Source organism: Eschrichtius robustus, chromosome 13 (assembly GCF_028021215.1).
Source record: "Eschrichtius robustus isolate mEscRob2 chromosome 13, mEscRob2.pri, whole genome shotgun sequence".
NCBI lineage: Eukaryota > Metazoa > Chordata > Mammalia > Artiodactyla > Eschrichtiidae > Eschrichtius > Eschrichtius robustus.
Window position 1 is genome coordinate 46,790,231 of NC_090836.1, and position 21,016 is coordinate 46,811,246.

Sequence of the window (21,016 nt, forward strand, 5' to 3'; positions counted from 1 at the left end):
GCAGGGTGAAGGGGAGGACAGTCGCGGGTCAATGGACCAGAGGCTGGGGAAAGCCGGCCGGCCAAGGGCCTCTAGGAACCATCTTTGCCTGATTTAAGAAATGCTGGCCTTAGTTATTGATGCTACAAAGGCTACCCCTTGGGGATTAGGAAAGCCATAAATCCCTGTAGCACCAAGGCTGGCCACCCTTGGGCCATCCCATATGGCGCTGAGTCCTCTCCTAGCCCTCCCCAGCACTGAAGGCCTTTTGTCGGGGAGCCCGGGGAGTGTTTATTGGCGCAAAAGCCAGGCCATATTAGCACTGCCTGAGCCTGTCTGTCACTTCAGCAAGGCTAGGGGCCAACAGTAACAAGTAGCTGAGATGCCTGCCTTCTCCCCACCTAATAAGGGAAGATATGAAGCCACCACTTCTGAAAGGATAAATAGACAAAATCTCTGGGATGTGAGGATGTCCTTCCAAGTCTTAAATGGCTATTTTGAGGGCAGGTGAGAGCCTCTGCCCAGTCCCTGCACCAGTTGTACAGTCCGGACAGCTGTGCTGCCCTCGGCCTGTTTGTTTGGGAGAGAGGCCCAGTGCCTCTCCAGCCCCTCAGAGCGCCACTGGGAAGGACTCCAGGAGTGCTGCCCACAGCCCGATTCCCCCCGCCTAACAGCCATAGGTAAGAGAACACAGAAGGCATCCACAGATGGAACTGAAAGCAAATTAATTTATAAAAAAAAAAAGAAAAAAAAAAAAAGAAGAAGAAGAAGAAAGAAAAAAGAGAAAATTTACAGAAAACTTTTGAACAGAAGAAAGGTGCCAAGACGCAGAGGAAGAGAAATATGGGGACACAAGGAACACAAGGCCTGGTGGGAGGGACAAGGAAGAACTGGTGGAGAGCCTGGAGTCACTTTTGCCTTCACACCAAGGACGAAGAGGGGAGAGCTGGTACCGGGGGCACTGGGATCCGGGGAGCAGAGCCGAGCCGTGAGCTGCAAGCAGGGGGTCGGCACTACCCTAGGTCAGGCACCCCCTCCCCGGCTGCTGCCCCAAATCCCAAGGAATCCCTAGCTACTGCCAGCCACGGTTCTGATGGTCTTGGTGGGAGAGGGAAGAGGTGAGCGGGGTGACCCACCAAGCCCTAAGAAGGAGGTGCTTAAGTGCTTTTGACAGTTTCACGTTTTTAGGACTTCCCATCCTCTTAGAGCCCCTCTCCACATCTTCTGGGAGCCCGCTCGCTGACAGAGCCCAGGCAGGAGGCAGCATAGCCCCGAGCGCCCTTTCTTCCTCTACTACCTGCCACAGGAACCCCCAAAATGTGTCCCCACCAAATACACATACGCTGACATCAACTACGCAGGAGACTTTAAAACACAAAGCTGACATTCAGAGGGAAAGGGGCCATTGGCTGAGCTGGGGTGGCCTAAAACAGCAACACCGAGGAAGCAGCAGGAGAGATTAGTGGGAATAAACTGGGGGTGGGGTGGCCAAGGGAGTTTGGGAGCTGCCTCAGTCACTAACGAGGGGCTGGAGGAGACAGATTTCTGCACCCTGTTCTATCCCCAGAGCTCTCCCCAGAACCTAAATTCCCCTTTCCTAAAACTCACCTCCCTCCTCAAAATATGTAAAAGTTGGATTTTTTTCCACTGGGTGGAGGGAGCTCCAATGTGCCTTTTTTTAAATCTCTACTTCCTTTTAAAGAGCTTCACTTTTTTTCAATCCATAAAAAATGCAATAGTTTTGAGGGGATGTACCCTTAGAAGTGGTTAATTAGAACCTTGTATAAACACTTCCCCCAGCCCTTCCTTTGAGGGCAGCATCCCCATCCTATCTTCTCTCCCAGACATTAGAAACATCTTTTCAACAGAAGTCCTTGAATAATCCAATATAAAAGTGCATGCCCCTGACAGGCATGGTGGGGGCTTTGGAGGGGCAGGAGGAGCTTTCCTTACGTAGTGATGAACTCTCCAGGCTGGGGAAGGGTCCCAGTGGTGGGGAGAGGGCTGTTCCTGGAACCTTGATATCCATGGGGGGTGAGGGAGAGAGATGTCTGGCTGGCTCCTCACTGTGTGGGCGGCACAGGGGTGACTGTGCCTGGGCTCGGGGCCGTGGGGTCTGGAGGCAGGGGGGTGCCTGGGTCTGTGGAGAGAAGGGAGCTGCATCAGCTGGGGTGAGCAGGAGAGAGGGCTCCAGACCCAGGCCACCAGACAAACAACCGGGCATGGCATGCAATGGACAGGAGATGAAAGAGTACCCACGGTGTACAACTTCCTTTCCCCGACACCCTCTCCCACCATACGCTGGGAAAACTGGGATACCCCAAATCCTCCTCCTGCCCCCAAGGGAACTCTCTAAATGGGGCACTTGAACGTGACGGGAACAAGCAAAGGGAACGCCAATCATCATGCAGACAAGTAGCCGTTTTTCCAGTTTACAACGGAGATGCTCTGTGCCACAGGACTCCTCCATGACCCACCAGTGAAAGGCACCAGCGTCATCCCAGGGGTGGCAGCTGCCAGGCTGGGGAATGGTGGAGGACAGCCAGAGAGGCCCTTCCCTCCTGTGTTCTAATTTTACCAGAGCGTTCAAAAAGGGATCGTGGAAGCTCTAGTACCTGAGCCCCTCCCCACCTGCCCTCCAGCCCTCCACGTGGACCCCTCTCCCTCACCCTTCTCCCCTCCAGGACCCTTCTCACCTGGCAGTGGGCTGGCACTGGGCAGGAGGTTGCCCTGAACAGCTGCCACAATGGCAGGGCTCTGGGCTGCGGCGGATCCGAGCCCCGGCCCAAGAGGCAAAGAAGATGGCATGGTGGTGGTCGCCGGCAGGTTAGGATGTAGAGGGTTCGCCATGGACACAGGCAGGTTAGGGGCGGGGAGAGTGGCCGGGGCGAACGGGAGATGGTGGTGATGCCCATGCAGGTTAGGAGGAGGGGGGAGGTTAATACTGATGGAGTCGGCTAGGCTACCAAATGGGATGATGGATGGAGCAGGGGGGGGAGGCGGCATGCCAAAAGGCAAACCCAAAGGAGCATTACCCGCCACGCCTGGGTGCCCGCTGCCTGGCACTGCCCCTGGCATCATTGAGGGAGGAGTTTGTTGGTTGGGGAACGGTGAGGGGCCTGGGAATGAAAAGGAGAGATCAAGAAGATTAGAAGCATACAATCTCACTTGCCAACTCACTTTCACAGCAAGGATAACCTCGTCACTCCTAGGTGCCACCTTCCTTTTTCCTGATACTAGAGTAAGTGGTAAATCCTTGGAACAAAATTCCCAAAGTCTGGGCTTGGGGAGGGATCCCTGCTGGCTTAGGGATATAACCAAGGTCAATCTATCGAAATCGAGGCTGAACCTCATCTCCAGTCCTATCCCATACCCCCTCTGAGGGGAACTGGAACGTTCACCCGGATCCCTCCAGTCAGCGAGAGTTTCAGAACCCATCACTCACCGTGGGGTCCAGGGGGGGGTACCCCTGGTGGGACTGCCCCAGGCTGGGGGGCTCCAGCTGCTTGTTGCTGCTGTGGCACTGCAGTTGACCCTGCCTGCCCAATCTGTTCAGAGGGGCCCAAGCTTCCGGGAGGGGCCCCACTGCCCGCAGAGGCAGGGGCCACGGAGGCTGGAGCCAGAGCCAAGCCGTGGACAGCAGGTGGCCCAGCAGCGCCCGCAGGTGGGACAGGCTGGGATCCAGGGAGCAGGGCTTGCGGGGGCGGCTGCTGCTGTTGGTGCATTTGCTGGAAGTGCTGCTGCCGGGCCCTCATCTCCGCGTACTTCAGCTGCTCCATGTGGAAGGCTTGTCTGTCGGCCAGGAGCTGCTGCCTCTGATACTCTAGCTGCCAGGACCAAATGAAGAACAGTTACTCGGGTTCAGGAGACCCCAGAGGCGAACGCCTTGTCCCCTGCTTTGTCTTCTGACAAATGCAGACTCTCGTTCTGGCAGTTCCCCAAGCCAAATCTCACCCTTGTGCTTGGCTTCCTCGATGTCCGCCCCCCCCCCCACCTCCAATTCCCCCCACCAGGTCTTCTGGCTGCCCGCTGGCTTCTCACTGCAGTGGACTTAATCTGGTGGCAGCCCTTGCTCATTTCAGCTCCAAAGCTTTGAATTTGTCATTACTTTAATCTGGAAAACCCCTCCAGTTCCTCCTGTCAAATCATGTTCTTTGCTTCCTTCAAAACTGGAGAAAAACTCACCATTCTTAGGAAGCCATCCCAGATCAACTCCCTAGCCTCTGAGCTTTCACCTTTATTCCATTTTCTCTCAGGACTTTTATTCTTTTTTATTTATTTTATTTTATTTTTTTTAAAATTAATTAATTAATTAATTAATTAATTATTTCTGGCTGTGTTGGGTCTTCGTTTCTGTGCGAGGGCTTTCTCTAGTTGCGGCGAGCGGGGGCCACTCTTCATCGCAGTGCGCGGGCCTCTCACTGTCATGGCCTCTCTTGTTGCGGAGCACAGGCTCCAGACGCGCAGGCTCAGTAGTTGTGGCTCACGGGCCTAGTCGCTCCGCGGCATGTGGGATCTTCCCAGACCAGGGCTCGAACCCATGTCCCCTGAATTATCAGGCAGATTCTCAACCACTGCGCCACCAGGGAAGCCCCAGGACTTTTATTCTTAATTGGAAACCTCTTAATTTGCGTTTGTCAGATACCTGAAGCATTAACTGGTTTTGATGTCTCCATGTTGTATGTCTGATATCTTCAATTGAGGAGATCAGGGTCAGAGTCCCTGTCTTCTATTTCTTTTGTATCTTCTCAAAATCAAAATGATTCAACACCTTGTCCATCCCATTCCCTTTCCAAGTTCACCTCCTGGATCTGAAGCCCTTACCCTCTCATCATGCCTTAAACCTGTTCAATCACTCAACAAATCTTTATTGAGAGTCTACTATGGGCCAAGCACCCTTCAAGGACCTGGAGATGCAGCAATCAAAGAACCAACTAGAACGTGACCCTGGAGCTGACATTCTGTGGGACCTCGGTCTCCAGGCTGCAACTGTGGGTTGCTTATCCCCAACTGCCTGGGCTGGCTCCGGCCCTGGCCTGGGCTAGCCCGCTCTGCTGTGATGTCCTGTCGGCCTCAGGCTCTCTGCACTGCTACTCCCTCCATCCTAAACTGGGGCCCAGCCCAGTGTCAAGGTGGGACCCCACCGACACCCAGGGGACACAACTCACCGCTTCTCGCTCCCGGTCCATGATCGTCTCTAGCTCCTCAAAGTGCCGGAGTTTGATTTCCAACTTTTTCATCTGGGTCTCCACCAGCAGGGCCACCAGAGATTTGATCTTCCTCTCCTCAACGGCAGCCAAGTGCTAAGGAAGGAGGGGTGGGGCGGCCCGTCAGTGGGAGGACCCAGCTGAAGACGTTCCGGGACCGAGAAGGGTAGCGTGGAGGCTGCCAGGTTTCAAGAGAGAACTTGCTGTGGTCACAACCCAGAAAGTAGCACAGGCTTGACCGATATTTTTAAAAGAACATGAAGAGAGAGAGAGAGTGGCAAAGGATAAGACAAGGTCAAATAATTAGAGGGTGAAAACAGGCCCAATGGTAAAGGCTTAAGAAAGCTTAGAGAAGAGATGACCAAGTCTCCCTCTCACGATCAAAAGGGAAAGGAAACAGACCAGCGTTGTTTAAGGATGACAAGAAAGGATTTCTTCCAGGTGACGTGAGATGAGGGAAGGGGCACCTCCTCCCCTGGGTCTCTGGTCCTCACCTTGGCCTTCACGGCAGCGGCAGCCAGGGCAGCGGCCGCAGCGGTGGAGAGGTTGCCCTCGCCGATGTCACGCTCCACCTTCGTCTTCCTTTCCCCCTCCGACTCCACCACTTCCTTCAGCACTTCCTCCTGCCCTTCCTTGGGCTCCTTCTCCTTCTCAGGATCAACTGGGCCAGGAAAAGGGTCTTGAGCCCTACAGCCTCGCTTCCTTCCTGGACCCCAACCACCATGCTCGAGGCTTACCTATCGGGTCCCCGTCACTCTTCTCTGACTCCTTCTCGCTGTCGCCGTCTTTCCCTTTCTCGTCATCCTTCTTGGGCGCCTCACTGGTCTTCTCCTTTGCTTCTTCCTCTATAGCCCCGACTCCTTCTCGTGGTTCCTGGAGTCCCGGGAAAGGGGGGAGCATCAGGGCGCTGGTACGCACACAGAGGGCCCAGACCAGGAACTGAGTTTACGCCTCTTACTTGGGAGGTCCAGCCCAGCCTGCCTGAGCTGAACGGAGCCGGCTCCCCCCACCGCGGTCCACGCCTGTCCCCTCTGCCCTCCCAGCCTGTGTGGGTCCCGCTATACCTTGGGCTCCTTCTTCTCCTCTGTGGCCTGGCCCTCCGCCCGCGCCTCGTCAGTCCCGCTCTCCTCTGGGCCCGGGGAAGAGGAAATGGGAAATGTCTGACACAGTCTGGCTACAACGCTCTTCCAACAGCCCCTTCTCCTAGCCAAGATCTTACTGAGAGGACCAGTGGGGAGCCGCAGTACCTAAGGTAATGCCCGGGGAAAAACAAAAGCCCCACCAATTCTCCCCATTCGTCTGGTGCTCTGAGGCCAACTGGATGCAGGGATGGTGTGGGGAGGCCAGGTGGCTCAGGCTCTTGGTAGAAAGGGAAGAGTCCGGGAACATGCCAGGTCTTACCAATCCGCTCAGGTTCATCAGAGGTGGTTCCTGCAATGCCACTGCTTTCCAGACCAAAGGCTGGGTCTGCTTTGCCTGTCACTTTGGCTGCTTCTTCCACTTTCCGAACGTGGGCCTCCACCAAGGCTGTGGGTACCTCTTCCTTCATTTTGGAGAACTCTTCTGTAAGACCCAGAGAGGATGAGGCTGGGAGCGGGTGGTAGGCAGTTCTGGCTCTCCCTGTGAGAGCTTCCTCACAAGCCCGGCTCTTCATCTACACCTTCATGGAGCTGGACAGGTGCCTGGGCTGATGCCAGCAGCAGACAAGGCCAGGAGGGCAGCCAAACTTGAGGGGGTTTCACGGTCTGAGTACCCAGCCCTTCAAACGCAAACCAGGAGGGCCAGGACCCCTCTGCATTACCTAGGGCTGACTTCGCAGCAGCAGAGGCCACTCGAGGGTCGACGACAGAGGCCAGGAAGGCAACGGTGCTCATCACAGGGTTGCCTGACTGGCTGAAGGGGATGGGCTGGTAGGCCAGGGGGCCCAGGGAGGCTTCTGAGTCCTCCAGGTACGGGTCTTCAATGGGAAGCCGAAGAAAATGCAAGATGCATTCGTCCTGTGTGCGGCTTCCCACGTGCTCCGATACTTTGTTCCAGTCATCTTTGTACATTTCCAGTGCCTGGTGGTGGTGGAGACACAACCTCACTTAGCCACTTTCCTTGAAGGTCACCACCCCCATCCCACTAAACGGAGCTGCTTCAAAGCTCTCTGGTTTGTGGTATTTGTGTACTCTCCTGGGTCCAAGGGGGATCTGCAAGTAGCACTAAGAAAGGACAAGGGGTTAACGAAATGGTCCCAGTCCCTGGCCTGGAGCTGGTCCTTGGGGCAGGTGCAATGGGCGCCAGGAAGGAGAGAGACTGGGGCAAGATCATGCTCTCCCCACTCACGAGTGCGGCCGGCCCCCTGGCCACTTCCGTTTTCATAGGGCTCCCCTTCCCTTGCCCTACTTACCTCCAGGAGTAGCAGGGTCTCCTGTTCTGTCCACTCTCGAGTGGCACTGGCCGCAGCTTTGCTCTGCAGGGGAAACACAGGTGGGTCAGAGGGAGGAGCCCGCAGCCTCAAGGAGCGAAGGTGCACCACCCCCAGGCGGCCCGCACCTCCGTACCTTGGAGGGGACGTTCTTCTTTGTGTACATGTCTGTGCGCAGCCCAAAGTTCTGCATGTCTGTCGGTTTCTCCTTGCCTTTATCAGGGAAGTTGAGCATTTGCTGGGAAGCAGAGGTCTGCTATTTGTGGAGGGGAAAGAAAGAGGTGAGTCCAAGTGACCACCAGGAGCCAGGGGCAGACAGAGAGAGAGGACAGACAGAAGGAGCTTCCTTCCCACAGCCAGGGACACCCCTGGGCGGGACTTCCTCCCTCACTGCTGTAGCTCCTCTGCTCTCATGGCTCTTCTTCCCGGGCAGGGGCCCCCCAATAAAGGGGCAAATAAGAAGCCCAGCGGGGTCTACACCCCACCTACCAGCTCTGGCTTGCCCTTAGCCGTCTCTGGCACCAAGTCATCCAGCTCTTTGCCCTTTCGCCCAGCCTTGGTATCAGCATCAACCTGGCGGCCCTGGGGGACAGAGCTTGGCGTCATGGAGGCTGGGCAGGAAAAGACCAGGCCGAGGCCCTGGAGGCCTCAAGAGCAAATGCCGGGCAGCTCGCAAGCTCGGGGGGCACTCATGCCACTGTTCCGTACTCCCTTAATGATTATTTAGATCTGTAGTTGGCATGATATCCATTTGTATTCACATGGATCTTTACAGGTTCTCTTAGGAGCTGGACCAGTAGGCTCTAACCCTACATGTGTGACCTTGGGCAAGCCACGTAACTTTTCTCTTCTTAATTTTTGTAATGTATGAAATGGAAGTGGAAAAAAAATGGAAGTGATAAAAATTATGAAGCAAAAATGAAAAAATGTTGGAAACGTGACAAAGTTAAAAAATTTCATGCAACTTAATTTTAAGCCATTTTTCTCTATCTGCTCCGTCCCCTAATTAGCCTGTCTGCTCCCCGAGAACAAGAAGCATCTCTTCTGCCTCAGCAAGTCCTCACAGTCTTGGGCACACAGGCTGAGAGAGGGTGCTAAATACATGGGGCTGATTCCTGTGGCCCTTTGCATCCCCTGGGAAAGGAAGAAGCCTCAAAACACTCCTGAACCATTATCCTAAAAAACCAGAAAAAGAAAAGTGCGAAGAAGCCCCATTTTGCCCAATCCCACCCTGTCCCCACAGCCCCTCGCCCTACCTGCGGGGTCTTGGGCTGCAGAGGCACCAGCCCAGATGGTGTGTCCGCCAAGACGTGGAAATGCGAGGTGGGCGGAGGCCCCATTGGTGTTGGTCGACTCTCAGCATCCACCTGGTAGTTAATAAGACCCCACTGTTCTAGGAAGGCATGGACTCTGTGAGGAGACAGGCAGAGACAGGGTCACACACGAGGAGGAGGGCTGGGGGTGGAGCTGGGGCGCCCTCTTCTCTGCTCCTCCCACTCCCTGGGAAATACGGTCTCCTCCCAGCACCTACATGCCAGTGACACCCACGTCTACATCCACAGCGGGGGCCTCTCTCCATACCCACCCAGCTACTAAACATCTCTTCTTGCGTATCTCGCTGGGTAGGCTCCTTCACTACAGACGCGCCCCTCCTCCATTCCTCCACACTTCCGAGAGTGCCCCTGCCATTCCCTAAGTCACCCGTACCCGAACCTGAACTTTGCCTTTCTCTAGAGATGTCCTTTCCTGCTCGTCCCCTATGCTCCTTGCCGGCCTCTCTACTTCAGCCAAGAGACATCTGTGGGCATTCATCCTCAGGTACCCGCTGCCCCTCAGCTGCAGACCCACCTCATGATGGCACAGACATCACCCGCCAGGTTCCTGCGGCAGGCGGTGGACGTGAGATACTCTTGGGGGTTCAGCCGGTAAGTGTCGATCATGAAGTTTCGATAGGCCAGGTAGCTTAGAAGAGAGAGAGATGAACGATGAGAGGGCTGAAGGGTAGGAAAAATGATAAGAGAGCTAAGGACTCCTCCTGTGTGACAGAGACAGAGAAGAACACCGCAGCTGACTCAATACACACTGAGGGTCACTGTGTGCTAGACACAAGGGGTTCAAACCTTTGATGGGGTTTTTAGTTAAATGAGTTATCTCCTTGGCTGTACTTGGGGATGTTTCATCCAACTTTTTTTGGCCGTGCCACTCGGCTTGCAGGATCTCAGTTCTCTGAGCAGGGATTGAACCCAGGCCACCGCAATGAAAGCCTGGAATCTTAACCACTAGGCCACCAGGGAACTCCCTCAATCCAACTTTTGAAAAAGGAATCAAAAGGTAAGAGAAAGTGCCCTTAATTCCAAAGGCAGATGTTAAAGGGAAGTCCTGATCGGTGCCTCCACCTACTCAGCATGGCATGGTATTGAGAACACGTGTTTCAAAGGTGGAACGGTCTAAGTTCAAATCCTAGTTCTACTGTGATGGCCTTAAATTTTTTGAACCTCAGTTTCCTCATCTGTAAAATGAAGTGTCTATTGAGAATTAGAAAGGTCTATAGAGGTTTAGAACAGTGCCGGGCACACTGTACGAGCCCCAAAAATGGTAGCTATTGTGTGGTATAGTGTAAAACTTGAGAACATGAGCCAGACTAAAGGACTCAGCTCCCAGCTTTACTACTCACGAGCTGTGTGACCTTAAGCAAGTGACTTAACCCCTCTACACCTCAGTTTCCTTATCACTAAACTGAAGATAATAGGACCTACCTCTAAAGCGGACGTGAAGATTAAATTAGTCAAGGTATGTAGGACACTTAGGATAATGCCTGGGAGATAGTAAGCTCTCAATACCCGTAGGCAATTATCATTTACTATTTTACACCAAGAGTGCAAAGCGTAGAACAGTTCTAGTTCCAACTCTGCCTGCAGATCAAGTTGCACTCCTGTCATCTGTCACTACTTCCTCTGGAGAGAGTAAGGCTTTTTCACACACTGTTTTCCCCAGGAAGACGAGGAGGAGAGAACCATACCAGGCTTCGGGGAAAGAAACATGGTGGAAGGGAAGGTGGCCCCGGAGCAGGGAGTGGGGAGGCTGAGGAGCAGCTGGGAAGCCAGCTGGTTCAGTCCTCAGGGGGCCTGGGCTCAGCACGAAGTCTCACCTGCCTCACCATATATATCCCGGAGCATCCCTAACCACGGAAAGCACCAAACTGAAACCAGGCAGATTTGGCCCGAGGAGGAGCCTTGAAGGAGATGAAGACTTCTGAGCCCCAAGCCCAGATTTTACAAAACACGTCTCTCCATCCCTTAATTCACAGACTTGGGTCTTAATAGTTCCTCCTCCCATTTTTTCTATCAAAACCTACTCTAAGGGACCAATAGTAGTCAGTTATATTTTAGTCAAAGCTACTACTTATGCTAGAGATATTTGCATTTTAGACAGCATGAGTAATTATGGATGGAAAGGCTCTGCAGGTACCGGAGCAGATACTTGTTTTGAACAGAAGAGGCATATGCTTAATATGGCCCCCAGGCAAATCCTAGAGAGCAGTGGTCACAGTGCTGGGCCGAGGCTGCCTATGGGCAGAGACCATGTCTCTGTAGGCCTAGCACAGTGCCTGGCTCATGGAAGGAAGTCAAGAAATGTTTGCCACACTGGATCGGGAAGAACAAATGGGGACGGGGGGAGAGAACCATGAGCTGAGATTTCCTTACATTTCTGGAGTCTTGGACTTGTTCTTGCCATTGAAGAACTCAGGGAGAGCCCTCCGCTCTATGGCGTGAACACTGCAAGACAAGAAAGGGTGCATTCAGAGGCTCTAGTGGAGAGATGAGACCCCAAAGGGAGGAAAAGCCTGGAAGATGGGGCAGCAGGAAGGAATGAGACGCTTGGGGAGAACTCTCCGCCAGGGCTGGAAGACTCAGAGACCAGGAGCTTCCCTAAAACTGAACTGTACCCCGGTCTACCTGGCTGAGGAAGAGGTAACTTATTTGGAGGCAGGAGAAGGAACAACATGTTCATCTGTGGAGCAGGAAAATGAGGATTTAGTGAGAAGGTGGAGCACCGATACCTATTATAGTCAAACCAGGCAGCATAGCTTGGGATGATGATGTGATGGGTCTGTTCGGTCACATTGTCCTCATGCAGGTCCGGATTCTTGGTCTGCTCCCCCTTGTTCCCCGTGCTGTTCTCATCCTCATCCTGCGAGGATGGAGGCTGCTGGACTCTCAGCATCCCCATCTTGCCCCTAGCAACCCCCTGCTTCTCCTACACCCCAGGAATGTGGGCACTAAAGATGGGATGGGAATGAACAGTTCTGGGCCCTGGGACTCAAAGCGTCAGAGTTTTGAGCAACAGCTAGAATTAGGGTGGGAGAAGTCTGGGCAGTGGAAAGTTCTGGGTAGAAGGAACTTTATAATCACAAGTCAGAATCACATAGAGAGGTAGGGGCCTCTCTAAACTGGCTCCACCTTGCCCGTGGTCTCCATGCTTTCATCTTCTTGTTCATCTGAAAGAGAGAGACAGCAAGATAGAAGGCTGGAGCCTCCTCAGGGGCCGCAGAACAAGTGTGTTTTCGGAAAGGCCCCGGCAGGCTAGGGGCAGGTGGCAGCCTCCCCTCCCCTCCTTCGGGCGTTGACCACCCTGCCCCAAGCTCCCCATCTTACCCAGGTCAGTCATGGTGCCTCCTTTGACCGGGGCTGACTCCGAGTCCTTCTTAGTATTGACTGCCAGGGGAGAGAGTCATTTTCACAGACAGGTTCTGCCTAAATCAAGCCGTCGCCTCTCCACTGCTAACAGTTCCAGAGAGCTCACTTTCTCCAAAAGCTTGCCCCATCTGATCACAAAACGTAGTAACTTCCTCCAGTCACAATCATTCTGCTGCTTGAAACTTTCTCCCCTTCCTGCCACTTTCTCCCCTTCCCCAACAAAAAATTCATTTAACTCAACTTTTTTCTTATAAAGAAGCATCTTCTACTCTATGAACACTCATCAATCATTCTTGTCTTTGATTGGCCCTCATCTCCATTCATGTGTCTGTAAGTTCTTCATGGACTGAGACAGAGTCTGACCAAATCACTCTGTAGAGGAGTAGTTGGATCTTAAACATTTTTGAAAACAGAGGACATTTTCCTCCACTGAATTCATACACAGAAGCTCAGGAGAAAACACAGATAGAAAGGAGAGCTGCTCTGATTGATGAGGGGGTGGAAGCCGGAACTCCTCTCTCTCAGTGGCCTCCCCTATCCTACTCCTGAAACCCACTCCTGGATGTCTATGGAATACAGACTGTAAACCAGTACTGCAGAGCAATGGTCTCCAAAATGGGGACGCAAAAGAGGGTCCACTGAAATACAGGCAAAGAATATCAGAACCTCTCTTTATATTTTTTAATCTTATCCTCTACATTTGCCCATTTTTAGATGTGTTTTATAACGTTCCTAAAGTAGTGGTAAACAGTACACGTGTATAATTTGTGCTCAAATACATTTTACTGATGTTGTGTGTAATAAAAAAGAGTTTGGAGACAGAGCACAGTCCACAACTCAGATACGGAATGAAGTTCGAGGACTGTCTGTGGTGATGAAAATGGTTTCAATAACCAGCTAAGCTGAAGGGAAAGACCCTCTAGACCCGGAGCTGGGCCTGGGAAGTCAGCCCACCCAGGGGGTTTGACACAGGAAGAGCAGGACAGGGAGGGGGGGCCCAGGAGCTTGGCCTGGCCCATACCTGTCTTGGGCAATGTCACCTCTTCCACATTGGGGACCGGTGAGGGCTCATCCATGTCCTTTGTCAGGTCTTCTTGCTCCTCTTCTCTGTGGCCACGCTTTGACTTGGTGTAAGGTGTTGAGGGACTGGGAAGGAAAGAGAGTGAAAGAGAATCTAGTCACCCCTGGACAAGGAATCCCTGGAAGGTGAGGTCCAACGGGAGGGAAGCAAGAAAGACTCCCAAAGGGACTGTGAGGTACAACATGATAAATAGAATTAACACTGCCGTATGGTACACATGAAAGTTGCTAAGACAGGAAATCCTGAGAGTTCTCAGCACAAGAAAAAAAAAGCTTTTTACCTATTTATTTTTCTATTTATTATCTACATGAGACGACAGATGTTCACCAAATGTATTATGATAATCACTTCATGATGTATGTAAACCAAATCATGATACTGTATTCCTTAAACTTATACAGGGCTGTATGTCAACTACACCTCAATAAAACTGGAAGGAAATAAAAAAGGGAGAGAGAATCCTGAGGGCAGAGCTGAGCAAAGAGAAACCAATCACTATAGAGTAATGGGAAGAGGCAAAGGCCTTTCATTTGGAGATTAAGCTCTCTTTGAGTTTACTAGTGGCCAGGATCAGAAGTATCCACTGGACAGCTAAAGAAGACCTCCTCATCCTCCCTCTCAGGCTCACCCAGGTCAGGGCCCAGTGGTTACGGGAGGGGATGTGTCCTTCCTTCCTTCACCACGCTGTGGACAGAGCAGTAAAGGCGGGGGCGGGTTAGGGGCTGGCCTACCCTTTCTTAGCATTCTTCTTCTTAGCTTCTGGGGTCGGTGAAGGGGATGGGGAGCGCTTCCTCTTCTTATAGTTGCCCCCCTTCTTGTCCCGTCGATCCGAATCTGGGCTGTTCACCTGCAGGTTGGAGAATTGGGGCAAACGTCAGCCAACAATCTCCAGCAAAGACCTGTTCTGAGACTTGCGCTAAGGGCTCCAGGAGAAAAGAAGAAGAGCTTTCACCTCATCCGTCAGTGTCTTGGCTGAAATCTTCTTTCGCCGGGAGACAGGGTTTTTGTCATCATTTACTTCATAGTCTTCCTCATTCATCCATTCATTGAAGGTGTCTGTGTCCAGGATCCACTTTGCATGAACCTGAAGTACAAAGGCAGACTGTCCTGGAGAGAGGCCTGGAAGCCCCAGTTCTGTCTGGGGATCCTTAACAGAGGAGCCCAAGGGCACAGGAGCCTCTGCTTCACCTCCAAAGAGTGGTCTGGCCCTGGCATTCTTCTTGGGGGAGGGGGGACGGACAAGAAAAGCTCACCTTCCTAGGTTTCTCAGGAGTCGGGGCATCTTCCACAGATGCTTCAATTTCACTGGCTGGGATCCATGTGTCGTAACTGCCACGGGAAATTGAGCGTAAAGCACAATCAGTGGGATAGAGTTGTGGAAAAATAAAGTGCAAACCTTTTACCTTTTCCATTTACAAAAACTATGGGTTGTTGGGTTATTTTTTCAATTAATATTGGGATTCTTTTCACTATAAAGTAATAAAAATGATCATAAAATATTTCAAAAATAGAAAAGAATCACTCTAACACAAGTTCTTGTGACATTCAGGATATATTTTTTCCCCAGCAACTTTTTTCTGTACAATTTTGTTTTTACATAATTGCATTGATACTAGATGTTATTTTACGTCCTACTTTTTGCGATATTTATCTACAAATCACGTGTTATCTCTATCAGTTTAAAGATTGCAAAATAGCCCACTGACTAGATATATAAATTTGCTGAAACATTTTCCCACTGTTAGATATTGAGATTATTTCTAATGTTTACTTACCAAAAATTATACTACGCTAACCATTTCACACAGAAAGCCCCAATCCTTTTAGACTAAGCCTTGTCCAGTAAGTCCAAGCTTCCCCCAAGACAGAGGATTCACGTAATAGGTGGGAGGAGAACAAATTAAGAGACCTAAAAATAACCCTCAAAGAGTGCCTTCTTGCTTTACTAGATGTTCTAGGGCTTCTCAGTCTGGCTCTTGTACTTAAACCTGCCCCAGGAACCCATCCTCACCTGTCAGGATAGTAGCCCCAGTGCAGAAGAACCTGCTTATCCCTCTTCATGACTGGCCGTACCCATTCCTCTGGGGATAGAGACAGAGCAGAGAGAAACATAAGCTAAAGGGATATACACACAAAATAACTCTGTACACAACTCCTGTTGCAGCAGGGGATCTGGAAATAGGAACAAAGGTGGTAAGAGGATTCAGGGCTGAAAGGAGAGAGGAGCCCAGGCACTGCACAGCTGCTGAGCAGTCCTCCACCTCCTAGTCCAAGCTGTCCACTGCAGTGACCAAGAAAACCCAGGTCTCACCTTCCTCCAGGTTCCCTGGGACAGGATACACGACATGGGAGGCATTGTTCTTATCCTCAGTGACCGTTCCCTGGATGGCACAAGGAGAAGCAGGTAAGTATGGTCCCCTCTGAATTACTCATGGATGTAAATAAACCAAAGTAAGGTTTAACCACAGATCTGCCTTCCTAATCATATTTTGCTCAGAATGGTATCAAAGTTGGTTTGCATTCTCTAAGCACAGATCAGCTAAGTGGCAGAGAGAAACAGCTGGGATTGTGCAAATAATGGAGACAAATCAAAGAATTTTAAGTTGCAGATAATCCTCTGAGAAGATAATCTGTCACACATGGGAAATGTACAGTCGATTTTATGTCCCTGTATGTCCTAACAACATCTGCTTGTTATTATAGAGTTCCAAAGAGCAAAGATTTCATTGACCTGAAATCAGGCAATCTCTAGCTCAGTGGAAGTAGATGCTCTTCCCCCAGGCGCATGCAGTCTCTAGGAACAGTGATCCAAATCTGCCAAGACTGGGAAATGGGAGGAACAGAGAAAGAGAGGCTCAAGGCTTTAATTCTAATACTTTTCCAAGTAGGCAGGGCTACCTCAGGGCTGCTTCTTGTATGGAAAACTTCAGAAAGAGAGTCATGGAGTTTCTAAAACCTCTCCTGACCCACCCACTCACCTGATGTCTCTTGATAATGTCTTTTAATTTCCCTAGCAGTTTGGGTTCAATTTCTGGGCACAGAAAAATGTTAGGTCGAGACAGGCAATTATTCTGTAGGGAGAAGAAACAAATGGGATGAGATTACAGGGAAGGGGTTTCGGATTCTCACCAAGGGAAGGGAGAAGGATGGAGGAGGTTCCTATTACCTGCACCAAGGATTTCTCAATGGTCATGAACATTTCCACGTTGCGGTCCATGCGTGATGGATTCTGGAAATCGTAACGCCGCCTTGTAAAGAGGCAATAATCTAGTGAGTGGTATAGCTCAAGTCTGGGGATGAGGTCAGAGTATGTGACTTTTTTAACATGGGAAATTAGGAGGCAATCGTGCCCTCAGCTTTGCCAAAATCACCTGGGATCTGGGGTTCACTGATCATAACTCCATGAATCACTTTGTACTTAGTGCAAAAGGACAAAGAAAAGCTTGAGATGCCAACCTAAGAATCCCTTTTCCTCTACAACACACACACTGATGCACATACACATACTCACTCATTCTTGGAGACTGTTTTGGCTCTGACTCCCAGCCAACCTAGCAGGTCAGGCCTACTGACCTAGCAAAGTAAGAGACTTGCAAGAATGTCTATGCTCTCCCACCCCACAAAGACCCCAGGGAATCATAAAGGGGGATTCCCTCTAAACTAAATGTAAGAAGCACAGAGAGAAGAGAAGGCATCTCACCATCCCTGGTCACTCTTGAATTTGTAGGCAGCTGCAAGTATGTGGCACAGGGAGCCTCCTGCTTTGAAATCTAGGAAACATTTGATCTACAAAATTGAGAAGGGAAGAAGTATGTGAGAGTTACATCCTAAATTCTCTTATGACTTAACAATCCTTTCACAAAATCCTATGCTGAATTGATCTCCCTCTTGAAGCTGGAATTCTTTAACCCCTGTGCCATTCTATCATGAGGCCTGGAAGAGAGGAGAGAAAGAAACCAATATTCACAAAGCCCCGCTATGTGCTTTACTGGGTTACCTCGTTAACCATTACAGAAACCCTACAAGGTAGGTGTATTAATCCCATGGAGAGATGAAGGAACCAAGACTCAAAAGGTATAAATGGCTTGTCCAAGATCACAGAGACACCAAGTGGCAGAGCCAGGATTTGAACACAAGCTTGTACAAATCCAAATCTCATGTGTTTTAACCATGCCATGAGTTTCATGACTGAGCTTAGACACTGTGAGATAACCTGTTGCACAGAATATTACTAGGACAAAGGGAATGGTAAACTGCGGACTCTGCTAAGCCAGTAACACCCCAACCAGGGAAAGGGATGGTAGGAAATCACCCAAATCTCAAAAATTACAAATTTACAGAAACACAAAAAAACAACTCCCTCTCGGGTTTGGAGGCTTTGCCCCCATGCTTTTTGCACTCACCGGCAGTTTAGTGAGCGGTGCATTGCTGACATGTTTGCCAAAAACTTCTTCCTGAAATTGTAGCAACTGTACAACCAGGCTAGACAGGGACTTGTTGGTAGGTGGTTCAGCTTGTATATACTGGGGAAACAGGGAAAAGGAAAGAAAAATAGATCCCAGATCAATTACCCACCATCTCCCTTATTTCTTGCCCAGGAGCTCTGGAAGCATCTGGGGTAGAAAGAAATAGTGTCTTCTTCCCCCACATGTCTAGTCTCTAAAAAGAAAATGGCTGAAGGAAGGCCCTAGATGCCCCTCACCAAGAAGTTGAAATTCTGCTGCCTCCAGCCTAGGTTACCAGTCTTTGGTGCTGGAGGTAAAGGCAGTCTCCTACTCTCCCTCAGCCAACAACCTAAAAATGGAGTTGCAGGACGCTGATCTCTAGCCAACAGCACTGAGAGTTGTAAAATTCTAAAGATTCACGGAGTTCAGGCCACAGAAGCAACATCTTCAAGGCTCTAAGTGAGACAACAGTCTACTTCTTGGGGTAACTTTGTGGAAGGTCAAGATTCCCCCGATAATACAGCCTAATAAAAAAGATGCAAGGAAGTAATAAGGTAGGGCAAACGGACTGAGAGAATAGTTTGTACATTCTGCTTCTGCAAGGACTGCGCACAAATGTCTTCACAGGCCTTGCTAGATGGAAAAAAAAGACCAGCTACTACCCAGCCTGGTGGGAAATAGCAAGACAACATCTATCCTTTCTGAGGAAACTGTATCGGAGACAAGCAACCCTGGGCCTTCTTAAATATTTCCATATTATGCTACCTAGCATCCTAGCCTTCTGTTCTCATTTTAAAACTGTGCCAAGAGGCTAACTTTCTCTTTACCTTTTGACCCCTTTTTCCTCAACCCTGATCACAGAGAAAAGCGCACCTTTCAGTGGGAGGTGTAAAGAGATCCCTGAAAGAAAAAGCAAATGACAGAGAGCTAAGAGCTTGAAAGCTGAACCAGGTCACAGGCTGTCAATCCCCCCAGGGCCAGAGACTAAGCCCCTAGACTGATCTCCCTTCCAAAAGGTCAAAGGTAGATGCCTGGGAACCAGAGCCTCACGCTGGGGTACAGACAAGCCACAGACCCAGCAGCTGTTTGTCAAGATCCTGACACCCAGAGAGACCTCCCAGGCTCATGACCAGGATCAGGGGGGCATCCTCCTAAACCACCCATCACACTTCTGACAGGCTGCAAAGCTGGGCAGGAAGAACTGGGGAGCTGAAGGAACGTCAGAAAGAGAACCCCTAACTGGGGGTAGTGAGAAGGAAGAAAGGCAGACCATCTCCAGAGAAAAGCCCTATGTAGAGATGTTCCTTTCAACCAGGCCTATAGACAGACAAAGACACCACCAGGAAGAGGTCTGGTAGAAAAGACAGGTAAGGCTTGAACCCTTTGTTCACTACCTTGTATCTCCTGTTATGAGATGGGGGACTATGGACATAAAGTGTGTCCCAGACTCTGAACCCCAAACCCAAGGCAATGCAAGGCCAGGTGGTGGGGTGACTTCAATGTGAAGCTGAGGAATGGTTTTAGAAGGGCTGCCCAGGAACTCCTTTACCCTGACTCCCAAAGAGGTTCTGTTGCCCCTTGTACGGAGATGGGGGACGAGCGGTAGACAGGTGATCCCGGGGTGGGGGCCTTTTTCAGGCTGATGAGCAGTCGAGGGCCTGCTCTGTAGCTGTTTACCCTCCCGCTTTCATCATGTCTCTCTGAACACACACAAAGCACCGGGGAGGCCTCAACCCTGCTGGTACCTGGCCCCGTGGGGAGCTCTGGCGGGCACCGTGCCGGGCACGCTGTGTGTGTGTGTGTGTGTGTGTGTGTGTGGGGTGTGCATTCGGCACCCCGTCCACCCCCGGCCGTCTCTCCCGGAAAAGCCCGCAAAGCGATGGCTTATGGAGGGTGGGCAGCTGGCACCGGGACCCGCCGGGCCAGCGGAGAAAAACAAGGGGCAGAAGGCGCAGCAGTGGGGGCGGGGGCTGGAATCAGAGGCTGGGGGGGCGGTAAAAGAGGCTGGAGGAGGGGCGCGGGGCGGCGGAGGGCGCGCTGGGGCCGCTCAGGACGCCGCGGGGGAGGGGCCGCGGGCCGCGGGCCGCCGGAGGGTGGGCAGGATCCGGGGGGGCCGCGGGGCCTCGGTCCCTTTGTCCCGCCCCCGGCCCCCGCGCGGCCCTGCCCGCGTACCTTCTTGTAGTTCTTGCCGAGCCAGAGCCGCACGTTGTCGAACTGGGTCACGGTGTCCGCGGCCTCGTAGTACTTCACGTTGGGGCCGCCGTCCTTCTTCCGCACCGCCATCTTCTCGGGCTCGGGCCCCGCCGCCGCCCGCCCCGCTCAGCTCAGCTCCCGCCTCCTCCTCCGCCCGCCTCCCGCCGCCTCCCGCCGCCGCCGCCGCGGCCGCCGCCTCCCGCCGCCTAGGCTGGCCCCGGCCCGCGCAGCGCCCCCTGCCGGCCGGCCGCACGCGGCGGCGGCAGAGCGCGGGGCGCGGGGCCGACCCTGGCGGCCTCCCCGGCGGCGGCGGCGGGAGCGGCCGGAGCTTCGGGGAGGAGGCTGTTTCCTGGAGGGGGCGCACACTCCCCTGAGATCGCCCTTTACCGACCGACCTGAAGCCTTTTCTCTTCTTGCCTTTCAGCCCGGGAAGTGGGGTACCTCTCTATCCTACCCCAAGGGGATGCCCGTGGCATGAGAAGCCCCCAGCCCATAGCTCCGAGTAGTCCTCACCTTGCCCACTTCTAACCCCACGGAGCCCTTAATCCCAAGGAACCCCGGACCCCTTTCCGCAAGAAGTTCCTTCCTTTCATCCATCCGCAGGAGTTCCCCGTTTAAGCTCTTTCTGAGCCTCCTTCGCCCCTAAGGCCATGTCCCAGGTCCGCCTCTCACTCCGTAACCCGAGGAGTCCCCTAGCCGCTACCCTGGGGGCCCAGCCCCTCCTCTCCAACTGCTTCCTCTGCAGGCCTCACCATCGCCTCCTGAATAGCTTTACGCTCCTTGAGACCCTCATCTTCGTGGGGTGGGAGACCCTCCGTCCTTGGGTCACCCGGTCCACCACACTCTATTCCTTTGAGCGGCGTGGAGGAAGAGGTAAGGAGCGGGGCGGGAGGAGGTCACAGGGTGTGTGTGTTTGGGCCTGGCCCGGCTTCCCTGTGTCGCACTCCCTCCGGGTCGCTGTGCGGACCCCTTCTGTAAATGCGCGGCGAAGAGTGGTTTTGGAA

The 21,016-nt window shown here is 52.2% G+C and overlaps 1 protein-coding gene across 5 annotated transcripts; it reads right to left on the reverse strand.

The window, feature by feature from the left end:
* Positions 1-687: 687 nt before the first annotated feature.
* SMARCC2 (SWI/SNF related BAF chromatin remodeling complex subunit C2) lies at positions 688-20,168 on the reverse strand. Of its 5 annotated transcripts, none has more exons than XM_068562062.1 (29): positions 19,992-20,168; positions 17,778-17,897; positions 17,075-17,160; positions 16,541-16,622; positions 16,353-16,445; positions 15,686-15,755; positions 15,386-15,455; positions 14,628-14,703; positions 14,327-14,458; positions 14,106-14,221; positions 13,315-13,439; positions 12,252-12,311; positions 12,057-12,094; positions 11,657-11,787; positions 11,301-11,372; positions 9,445-9,558; positions 8,853-9,006; positions 8,086-8,178; positions 7,733-7,849; positions 7,579-7,641; positions 6,988-7,246; positions 6,588-6,749; positions 6,251-6,315; positions 5,924-6,059; positions 5,681-5,847; positions 5,148-5,282; positions 3,425-3,806; positions 2,676-3,098; positions 688-2,119 (listed from the first exon to the last, which is right to left on the reverse strand). In XM_068562062.1, exons 1-29 carry the CDS (start codon positions 20,100-20,102, stop codon positions 2,043-2,045), a joined length of 3,729 nt encoding a protein of 1,242 aa, XP_068418163.1. In that variant the 5' UTR covers positions 20,103-20,168; the 3' UTR covers positions 688-2,042. The 5 variants fall into 5 exon arrangements, with proteins under 5 accessions (XP_068418163.1, XP_068418162.1, XP_068418166.1 ...); XM_068562061.1 differs by having other exon boundaries at positions 7,733-7,852; XM_068562065.1 differs by having other exon boundaries at positions 3,015-3,098; positions 7,733-7,852; positions 19,992-20,166.
* Positions 20,169-21,016: the final 848 nt, after the last annotated feature.